At 42.1% G+C, this 11,985-nt stretch overlaps 1 protein-coding gene across 1 annotated transcript in view; it reads left to right on the forward strand.

Annotated features, from left to right (window-relative positions):
* The window catches only part of LOC143283097 (E3 ubiquitin-protein ligase XIAP-like), a 44,422-nt gene extending 40,001 nt beyond the window's left edge, over positions 1-4,421 (forward strand). Inside the window, exon 5 of the mRNA XM_076589179.1 lies at positions 4,136-4,421. Coding sequence (XP_076445294.1) covers positions 4,136-4,260 — 125 coding nt within the window. The 3' untranslated portion in view covers positions 4,261-4,421. The remainder of the gene's footprint in view (positions 1-4,135) is intronic.
* Positions 4,422-11,985: the final 7,564 nt, after the last annotated feature.

The following is an 11,985-nucleotide window of genomic DNA, read 5'->3' on the forward strand; positions in this document are numbered from 1 at the left end:
AGAAGAGTGTTTTGTACACGACTTTGTTGTATGAATGTCACAGCAGCTCTGGGTTTAGTCTTTGTGTTGGACATGAATGAACACATGTTAAAAGGGCCTGTGTTGTGAGGGACAGGGTTGGATTCCACATTTCCTGTTGTTTTTGCTGCTGCTGTTGTTAAAAACATTGCTTTCAGGACATATGACGATTCTTGTATTTATTTTATTTTATGGTGTACAGGTTGTTGATGTTCAGTTACTATGTATAGTTCGTTTCTGTTTTCAAAGCGTGAGATTTAAAGCCTTTGTGATCAGCTCACTGTGATTATGTGTCCTTGCTGAAGGGGTAGGTGATAGATATTTCAGTTATGGTAACAATCAGTTATGGGTGAAACTTTACACTGTTTTTGTTACATATATCTCTTCATCGCCCTCCACCACTTAAAAGCAAAAGCGCTTCTCGGGGCGTTGGTTCCTCTGGCATCGAGGTTCTTCTGGTGAGGGCTCAGCTGCTTTGGATCGGACAGCTGGTCAGGATGGAGGACAGCTGCCTGCCAATAACGATCTTCTTCACCGAGCTGGCATCAAGTGCAATACAATACGCTTCAAGCAACACACTACTATTGGCTGAAAATCCCTTGCTCCACTTCACAGTGCCTGACGTATGATTGTTAACAGTGTGTGTGTGTGTGTGTGTGTGTGTGTGTGTGAATTATGCCAGTGTAGTACCAGTAGTGGTACAGCCGACTTTGATTTTAAAAAATAGATAACGGGGATTTGGACTAATCTTTTCTGACCCACAATTAAAATAAGTTATTTTACCATTGAAGAGAAAGACCTTGATCTCTCTCTCTCTCTCTCCATCTACCTTTTACTCTGTGTGTGTGTGTGCGCGTGCGCGCGCGCGCGCGCGTGTGTGTGGAGGGGTGTTCTTAGATAAAAAAAAAAAAAGTCTTTGTTCTGTGTATGAAAAAAACCCACTCTTTGGCCACGTAAGATCACAAACAGATGTGTGCTCATGTGTAAGCGTGTGCGCATTTGCCCCCCAGCGTGTATGTAAGAAACATTTAAATATTGATTAGATCTCCAGCAGAAAGAATAAATGAAGAGTATTGGTCAGTTAAAAGAAAGATAAATGTATACCTATGTGACATGTAAGGGTGTGCATGTGTTTGTGTGTGTTGTGTTTGCTTGCACACGCGTGTGCTCTGTCTTGCATGTGAAGACCTATTTTCTTCATAAGCGTGATTTAGAAAGTGTTTGTTATTGTGACTGTCTGCCTGTATCCCTGTGCAGGTGCGTCATGCGCCGTGGTCAAGATCTGACGTTGATAAATCACAATGCAAGTGCTGAGATCACTCTTCGCAACGTGACGTCTTTCGGCCCTTCTTTCACAGCCCATGCCCCCTCACCCCGTTCACCCACTCCCACTGCCTTCAGTCACAACTAAAAATCGAATTTTAACAATTTTCGTAAGTGTTTCTAAACGATGAAAAGGTTGTAACAGGGCGAGGGTTGCGGGGGAGGTGGAGGAGGGGGGCACAATGAAGACCGGTGTGCAGAGAACCGAAAAGTGAACACGGGTCAAGAGCAGGAGAAGTGAGAGCTGCACCCCCCCCCCCACCCCACCCCCAGTTCAAGTAACTTTCCCTCCCTTGCTGTCTGTCCCAACCCAGACTACTCCCACCGAACCTCTTCTCTCTCCTTAAGTCAACTCTACACGACCGTTATTTCAACCATCTACGTCGTAGGACACACACACACACGCACACACCCAAACACATTTTTTTCTGCTGAAGTTAAAAAGAAATTGATATCAATGCTACTCTCTCTCTCTCTCTCTCTCTCTCTCTCTCTCTCTCACACACACACACACACACACACACACACACACACACACACAAAGAAATTGATATCAATGCTACTCTCTCTCTCTCTCTCTCTCACACACACACCACACACACACACACACACCACACACACAAAGAAATTGATATCAATGCTACACTCTCTCTCTCTCTCTCACACACACACACACACACACACACACACACACAAAGAAATTGATATCAATGCTACTCTCTCTCTCTCTCTCTCTCTCTCACACACACACACACACACACACACACACACACACACAAAGAAATTGATATCAATGCTACACTCTCTCTCTCTCTCTCTCTCTCTCTCTCACACACACACACACACACACTTTATTGTTCCTATTCACGGCCGGAAGAACATGAAGAACGGCAGATTTTTTTGATGACGTAAGCGAGCTGTATAGCCAAGTTGAAAGTGTGCGTCCATATCAACGCTTCGATCTTTCGCTTGCAATTGACTTTTTATTTGAGTATTAATGTTAACTGCATTAGAGACAATTATTGCAGTTCGATTCCAATCACAGGGCCTCACAGTGGTGTGTGTACACATCACGCTTCACCGATGGAGACCGATGGAGACACGAATGACACTGCGCTCACCGCCTTCCTAGTTCACTCCCATCCTGTTTCGGTTTCTCAAGATGGCGTCACTGCGTTCGGACGAATCCATATATGCTACACCACATCTTCTAGGCAGATGCCCGACCAGCAGCATAACGCAACGCGCATGGTGTGTGTACGTGTGTGTGTGTGTGTGTGTGTGTGTACCTCTCAGAGGAGATTTCTACAGAATTTTGCCACGAGAGAACTCTTTTTGTAGTAGGTTCTTCTTTTGTGCATCAAGTGCGTGCTGCACACAGGACTTCTATTTATCGTCTCAACCGAATGACTTGACGCTCGGTTTGATTTTTCCAGTCAAACTTGGGAGAAAGGGCGAGAGCGGGAATCGAACCCACACCCTCAGGACACTGTGTTGGCAGATGAGCGTCCCATTCTGCCACCTCACTCCGTCAGTTGGTAATGTCTAGACATGGACACGCTACATCACTTCGAAGCGTCGGGCAGAAAAGCAGTGCTTCAGATTGCTACATATGTTTGACGGAACATAAGAAACGGCTCTACACCGCAGCAGTTGACATAGTTAAACTGACAACATCACTCTTCTTCTGCATTCTTTTCACTGGTTACCAATTTCTGCCCGCATTCAGCATAAAGTCGGAACTCTCACCTTCAGCTCCATTTCGGGTGCTGCCCCTCAGTATTTGAGAGAAGTCATTCAAACGCACACACACCCACGACTGACAACTCAGATCATCTTCCGATTCACGGCGGCTACTCGCTGCCCGTGTTAAAACCCAGTCCTTCGGTGATTCCCCCTTTTCTCATTCAGCTTCATCTGTCTGGAACAGATCTTCGGCACTCTCCCTCATTCCAGTCTTTTAAAACTGGTTTGAAAACACATCTTTTTGAAAACCCCTATGCATAGACCTTCCATCTCGTGCAGACTGTGTGTGTAATAAAGAAATCTAATAGGCGTAGTCTTTGAATCTGTTTTATGCTTTTGTCCGTCACATCATTATCATTTTCCTTCTCCCTTTTGTAAGTTACTGCGCGCGCGCGTGTATGTGTGTGTGTGTGTGTGAATGCGTTTAATGTTTATTGTAAAGCGCTTTGAGCTCCCTTAGTTTTAAGGGAAAAGCTCTCAACCAGTTACCATTCTTATTATGATTATGATGATTATTATTGTTAGCTATATTTAAGAAACCGGCTTTACTACGCAGCAGTTGACGCAGTTAAACATAGGAAACCGGCTTTACTACGCAGCAGTTGACTGAGTTGTTATGAAAACTGTCATTGACTCAGTCAGTGTGATCATGACAACAACTGACTCAGTGTGATTATGAACTGACTCGGTGAGATTATGAAGGATCAGGCACGAGACAGGACAGGAGAGCGCGCGAGGAATTAACTTTCACCCACACAGGCGTGGTGTTAATAATGCTGTCCTCGCACAAGCTTGTCTTTTGAGCTGAGAAACACAGGCATGTTGAGGGGTCAGAGAGTGCGGGCATGATCCCGGTGTCCCCCGTGACGTTCATCTGAAAGAGTGCAGGACCTTCCTCCCCACTCTCCTCTTCTGACTTATAATGACAACACAGACAGACAAACAAGCTGACAAACGAATTGTATGTATGCCATTCATACTATTGTCAAAACGTGATCAACCAACAAAATATATATCAATGTTTTAAGTTTACCCTTGTTGATTTCAGCCACAGTGCTACAGAACCATGGTGCACCTATGGGACTGACAGCCAGACAACAGAACACCTTCTGCAGTCCTGCCCCCTCCATGAGGTGCTCACAAAGAGGAACTGGCCAGACCCAACTCAAATGACCCGGAAGCTCTACGGCTGTTGAGAGGACCTGCAGCGTACAGCTGCCTTCGTCGCAGAAACTGTGATGCCATTGTGACCAACGAGGAGAAGAAGACAGGCACACAGACAGACAGACTGTTGTGGGAAGATCTGGAAACCACCACCGTTAATACTGGTGTTGTTGCTTGCTTTTTTTGTTGTTTTTGTTTTTTTGTTTAAATAACATTTTCGTCATCAGGGATGACTGGTCTATACTGAGACCATCCTGACTGTGTTGTGTCTGTAATGTACTTTGTATTTGGTTATGTCCATTTTTGTCTGTTCAGAGTTGGCTGTTCGCTATTGTATGTTTCTGTATGTCTGTGGGTTCTCTTCTCGTGTTTTGTCATTGTCTCTTGCCCTTCGAGTTCGTCGCCTTTTATCCTCTGACTTCATCTTCAGAGCTGCAGCTTGTTTGGTTGTTGTTGTCCTGGGCTTATTCTTCCATCCTGCTGATACATTTTATCTTCTTCATCTGGTTCTTCCACTGGTTGTTGCCCGGTGTCGTCTTTTCATCGTACTGCATTTCCCGTCCATCTCCTCTTTGTTTTCTTCACGTTTGGTGGCAGGCCAGGGGGGGTGTCTGGTCGTTCATGTATTGCCATTAGTATGTGAATGAGCATGCACGTGTAAAGTCGTGCGTGTGAATGTGTGGGGTGAGTGCGCGCGCGCGCGCGCGTGTGTGTGTGTGATCCTATTTTTGCTCGTCATCATTTTTCCCTTTTGGTCCCTAAATCTACTTTATTTCCTTAGATACATAAATACATATATAAATCTTTCTCTTTCTCTCTCTCTCTCTTTATATATATATATATATATATATATATATATATATATATATATATAGAACATGAATACAACAGTCACATAGGCATCTCTTGCTGACATGCAAAGCAATGTAGCATGCACCTCTCTCTCTCTACCTCTCTCTCTTTCTCCCTCTCTCTTTCACTTGGTTGTAATTTTCTCAATATTTCAATATTTTCCAATGCTTTCTTAAAATCGATCCCTGGTGTTCACTCTCATATTTATCTCAGTATCAAATATTAGTTCTAAGTGTTTACATTTTCCATATTTGAACTTGGAGATTGTTAGTCGTGCTATTAGTAAGACATGATTGATTTGGTTTCTGAGATTTGTTTTCAGTTTAAAGGAGCTGGAAAGTCCAAAAAGAGCGACTTTTTCACTGATATTGATGTGCATATTGTGTTGCTCTTGCTGTTGTTGTTGTTGCAGACGAACGAGGAGAAGATGAAGAAGAAGACTGACAGACAAACAGTGTTTCAGAAAGATCTGGAAACCACCAACATTAATATTGGTGGTGTTGCTCTCGTTGTTGCTGTCATGATGTTCCGCAAACGCCACGCGAGAAGTGTGTAGAATGTCATCAAAGAATCCTGAGTGTGGGATGATTGATATCATGTAGGTGTGACCCATTCACACTGTCTGCCGTTTCAGGGAGGAGAAAGTGGACAAGTGGGCTAATGACACCCCATTTGCACCTGTCTGGGGCCGGGTTTTTCATCCAGCGTTGGTGTTCATTCGTTTGGCATTGAATGCTCGAAAGGGTCTCTGGACCCCAGAACTCGATCTGTGCCTCGTTTAGATCAGAAAGATAGGATTGAGTGGATCCAGGGTCGAGAACAGAACTCTGAAGCCGAGTTAACCCCTAGGCTGCCTGCATGACGAGATAACTCGTCATGGCAAGCATGTATGCTTCGCTGCCTGCATGACGAGATAACTCGTCATCGAAATATTCTGACTTTTCCCTGCTTTGCATTCAGTTCGTTGACAAAAATGCTGGTAGCTTTAGCTTGGGGAATCTTTCTGGATTCTATTCATAGCTAGAAACACCATCTGCGTCATAAGGCAGTCCTTTATTTGAACGTTTTGGTTGGGTTACTGGCCGCAGTCTTTGCCTGGCTCCTCTTCTCGCTCGCTCAACAAAATGTCGGACTGACGCCGTGCTCAAGACACGCGATCGTGACGAACTAAATCAACCAAGATTACTTTCTTTAGCTGATGCTCAGAAAGAATTGGAGCATAAATTCGAAGGAGAAAACAGTGGTGAACATTTATAGGACGATTTGATAGAAAATAAAGGGAGCAATCAAGAGAGTGGCCAAGATACAACTATCAGTGAGTGATGCAGGCTGTTCAACTCTAGCAGACGAATTTTTAGCAGGGCACCGTATGAGCTATTTTCTTGGCACTCAGCCAACGCGGTCTGATGACGTGACGGTGTGAGAGGGGTGAAGAGGAGGGGGGGGGTGGAGACTGAGGGGGCGTGGCCTCACATTCATATTATCACTTGCAGAAGTCACAATGCATCTATTTCTTTTTCAGTTTTTTTTTATATTGTGGTTGTTCTAGTATGATTTTGTGTGTGCAGACATCCATTTGTCCAGAAAATGATATTTTTGTGCAAATTACCAGACTAATGTTTGTAATGAACAAGTTGAAAATGTGACAAAAAACAAAACACTGATTTCAAAACAACAGCATGTCACTTAAAATGCATAAAATGGGAAAACATCATGTGTTTTGTATTCTTTATTCATTTCCCTTTCAGAAAATATATACTTTTATGGGTCTTTCTCCAATAACAAAGAGCACAGAATTTTTTGAAAATTTATACCCGTTTTTTGTGAAAAAACCCTGGCAAATAGATTTCACTTAAATCTTATTTTCCTGGCAGCGAAAGGGTTAAGATATCTTTCAGTTAATTCTTCTATTCACTGGAACGCCGATGAAGACGATCTAGCAGAAGGTGTGGTTTTTTTTTTTTTTTTTTTTTGTTGTTGTTGTTGTTTTTATGTGTGGTTTGATCCAGACGATTCACAGACGAGTCTGTGTTTGTTTTGAATGTCAATGGAGTTTTGTGAGTGATCAGTCGGACGGTGTGCTTGAAAAGCGCTGTGGAAATCCAGCCTTGACCCAGGAAGCACAAAAGCGGAGATGACAGATTTGGAGGCCACGATCGAGGGCATGAGAAACTGATTTTGACAGCTGTAACAGATGACCTGTGTGTGTGTGTGTGTGTGTGTGTGTGTGTGTGTGTGTGTGTGTGTGTGTGTGTGTGTTGTGTGTGTATATGTGTGTGTGTGCGTGTGTGCGCGCGCGCGTGAATGTGTGACTGTCTGTCTGTCTGTTGCTGTCTGTCTGTCTATGTCAGTGTTTGTGTCTGTTTGTGTCTGTGTCTTTGTAAGCATACGTTGTGAAAATGAACACTTTTGCAGGCCGTGTATGTGCCGTTAGAGTTCTTGTTTCTCTTCTCTTTCCCCCCACATATATTGAATGGAGGATTATTTATATGCGTGTGTGCATGTGTGTCTTACACGCTTTATAAAAAAATATTCTCACTTTTGTTGTTATAGTCACTCATTACGCGATCGATTGTGCACTTTATGTGACCTTTTGGTCTCTTCGTAGGTTTTTGTTGTTTTTGTTGTTGTTGTTGTTTTGTTTTGTTTGTTTGCTTGTTTTTCTCGTCATGCGAATTCACTTCTCGAGGATGTGAACCTGTTTTTCTTTATTGTATTTCCATGTGTCCTAAATATGGTGTTTGGACTGAAATGATTTGGAAAGCTTGCAGTCAGAAAGCACGGAGAGGGGGAGAGACAAAGAGAGAGAGTCGCACGTGCAAGCCCTCCTCACCGTCCCCACGCAGTATATATGCATTCTGTCTGTGTACACAGGTATACTAAAAAAATAAAATAAAATAACGCACACGCATGTACGCAAATACACGTACACTCACAACCTGACATACCATTTTGTTAAGCTTCACTTTCGCTTCGCACTTCATTCGGAAATGTCAGAAGTGTGGTGGGGGCTGATTTGATCAGAGAAAGAGTCACGAATAAGCAATCATTCGGAAAATAGCCACGGAAAATAATGACACAACCTCCGTTTGTCGGTTTTGACAGTCAGTGGGGAAATGTTCTCACCTGAATGCTTTTATTGGCCCGCTGCACCGGCCAGGCAAAGTGTAATGAGATCTCAAAGCCGTGCAGGCAGCCATTAAAACTTCACTCCGTATCGGTATAAGTTTGGATACGGCACGCTATTCAACGGCGATAATTATTGGAGAGAGAAAGAGAGAGTGAGAGTGTGTATGAGTGCGCGCGCGCGCGCGCGTGTTTGTTTGTATGTGTGTGTGCTTTCAAATGGATATATAACATAAAGCGAAGCATCATTTGCAAAAAAAAAAAAAAAAAAAAAAAAAAAAAAAAAAAGGAGGGGTATGGGAGGGGGAAGGGGGGGGGGTATGGCTGTGTTTGTGAACTAAATGGTGAACTTGTGATTAAAAACAACAGCAAAAACAAACAAACAAACAAAAAACAACAAAAACCCAAATAAGGGATCGCGTTGCGTATCTCCTTGAAATTATTACGTATTTTGTTGTTTTTTTTAAATGAAACCGTCCGAATCGATCAACCATATAAATGATGCGAACAAAAAAAGTAGGGTGTGTAGGACATTCTTGATCAATAACTGAATGGACCGAGACGATAGAAAAGTAAAGAATGTGAGAAAGGACAGTGGAATTGAGTGACAGACAATGCTGGCCACAGTACCAGCCGACCGCACAGGGTCAGGACTGCTCAACGTAGAATTATCATGCACGTTCAACACAAAACTTAATATGTGGAGAAGAAAAAAGTTCATTGCATCTTAATTGTTGCAGATAAGACTATAATGACGCTCTGGTACGTCAGCCCTTCTGCTTAATTCAACATCAGACTACAACCAAAACAAAAACAAAAACAACAAGAGAGGCAAGGCCTTCAAGACTCACTTGTGATACATTAAGTCCCCTAGCTTTAATTACAGAGTAATTTCCCTTTTTTTTTTACTATCTGCACCAAAACGTTTGCAAAATAAATAAAATTTCCATGCTTAGCAAAAAAAGTTCTTGTTTGAACAAAAAAATGATAATAATGACTCCTCTTGTTGTTGTGTCAGAATAAGAGGTCAAAGTGCCAAGTTTAGAGAATACAAAAAATATAAGAGTAAATGCAGTTTGCATATAATTAGGCTTCTTTTTCTTTTTTTTTTTTGTTTTTTGTGCCCATCCAATAGGTGCAATATTGTTTTAAACAACTGAATTTTTCCTATTTTTATGCCAAATTTGGTGTCAACTGACAAAGTATTTGCAGAGAAAATGTCAATGTTAAAGTTTACCACGGACACACAGACACACAGACACAGACACAGACACACACACACACACACACACACACACACACAGAGACAACTGAACACCGGGTTAAAACATAGACTCACTTTGTTTACACAAGTGAGTCAAAAAGTCGTGAAATAGGAGGAAGATATATCAAATAAATGTATAAAAAATCAAAGCCACACACATTCTTGAAAAACCATCTATACAAATAACACTGTGGAATGGACAGCTAGTGCCCATTTCCTGTGCTTACAATACCAGGATCAAGTCGCCGGAGCAACACAGACCAGAGTACATCACAGACAGTGGAAAAGGAATAAAAAGTATCAGGGCATCTGGGAAAGGTTGAAATATCAGATAATTGTGATGGGGAAAGGCAGAAACGATGAGAGCAACAGAAATGAGGAATTTTCTAGCACGTATTTCCAGAAGGTGGGGATGCTACTTAAAGACTTCTGACATCCCTCATTGACAAAAAAGATATTTTGTTTGTTTGCTTGCATGTTTTTTTAGTTGACGACCTCAACATTCAAAACAAGAAACCAGTGTAGTATAACAAGCAATGAAATTTAACCAAACCAAGCAAAATGGACAGCATAAATCAAACGAAAGACTTCGGAATGAAATTTAAGGAAATGGTTTTATCCAAGGCATCAACAAAGTGGGTCGGAAGGGAGCACGTGGGCAGCACAAGACAAGCTTCGGGGAGGAAAGGGTAACATCAGTTGAGGTGGATGAGTAATGATAGTATAGCTGTCAAAAGGCATTACGGGGCAGGGACGGGGAGCCATGCTTGCGAAAAGAGGACACGCGAACATAGGCAAGATGGTGAGGAAGTTCAGTTACTCAAGCAGGCGTCACATCGTTAGGACAAATCCATATACGCTACACCACATCTGAGCAGATGCCTGACCAGCAGCGTACCCCAACGCGCTTAGTCAGGACTTGAGGGGGAAACGACACATAAACAAAAAGATGAGGAAACGGAGGATTGAACAGACAGGGCAAACTAGAATGACAGAAGGGAGGGTAAGGTACAGAAAAGAAAAGGAATCAAAATGAAGGTAAGTGTATTGAAGAACCAAAGAAGAAGGAAAGAAGGGGAATTTGTCGGTTAAAATGACGAATATAGAAGTAAAAGATGGAATTTGGGTGAATATCAAAGATGCAGCTCCATTTTGCGCACACCAGAACAAAACGATGGGTGGCGATAAGGCAGTGAGCAGAAGCTGGATCTGAAGGGTTAAGAAAGGGAAACGTGATGGATGGAAACTGGGAAGGTGTTGGGTTGATGGAACGGGTTGGCTGAAGCAATGACAAATGAAGGCAATCGTGGAGGAATGTCGTACAGTAAAAAACAAAAAGAGCAAGAGCCAAGGCTGATGGTCTTGTGAAAGGCGTATACATGAAATAATGTTGGAGGAAATAATTTATGATATTGATCTATTAAGAATGTGGTTGACATTCTGAAATGGGTATAATATGTGCGCCCCTTCCCAACCAATGACCACCTGTGGGGAAAAGAAAATACCGAGAAGTGGGAAAATCAAGGGAAGTAATCAAAGATTTTGCTCTTGTTCTTGTTGCTTGTAGTCCAGCCGACCGCAGAGGGTCATATCAGGACTGTCAAACCATACAAATGCTCAACCATGTCAACACAAAACTGTCTCATCTACAAAAAAACAACAACAACAACAAACAAACAACAACAAAAAACAACAAAAACAACAACAACAACAACAAAAACAAACAAAACAAACAAACAAACAAAAACAAAACACTATGACAAACCCCCAAAACACAGTTCATGACAGAGTATCTCAACCATTTAACTCCTTATAGCAAATAAGACTAGACCATGCTGAGAACGCCAGTCATTCCGCTTAATTTATCATCCCCAGATTTTAAAAAATAAAAAAGGAGGAAAAATACTTCAAGGCCAAACAAAAAAATACACAAAAAGGCCATATAGGCAAATAACACTGCAGAATGGGCAGCTAGTGTCCATACCAGTGTTCAGTATATCTCACAACCTAATCGACAAATAAAAACAGCATAGATAGCACATAATACACTACGAAAACAAAAAGTGTCAAGGCTTGCTTGAAAAAAGAAAGGGAATGGACTGGGAAGGCAGAAAAAGGAGACAACAGTGAAGAAGAAAAAAATGGCAGAACCAAGAGAGCAATAGAATTCTTATTCTTGTTGCTTATAGTCCAGCCGACCGCACAGGGCCATATCTTTGATTCATCCGTCTATGCATCTATTATTATCTGTTTGATTTGTTCTTTGTCAGTTTATTTATTCACACTTATTTAATTTATTATATTGTGCGTGTGTATGCGTGTGTGAGGGCATGGTGTAAAGAAGCTCCCAGCTTATCCATTCAGTCTACCCACAATAAAACATTTCATTGTCATTGTCATTCTCTCTCTCTCTCCAGCTCTCTCTCTCTCTCTCTCAGTAATCATTCTCTCACTCACTGACAGAATCTCAGTGTCTCGTGAACTCTCACTCA

This window comes from Babylonia areolata, chromosome 6 (genome assembly GCF_041734735.1).
Source record: "Babylonia areolata isolate BAREFJ2019XMU chromosome 6, ASM4173473v1, whole genome shotgun sequence".
Lineage (NCBI taxonomy): Eukaryota > Metazoa > Mollusca > Gastropoda > Neogastropoda > Buccinidae > Babylonia > Babylonia areolata.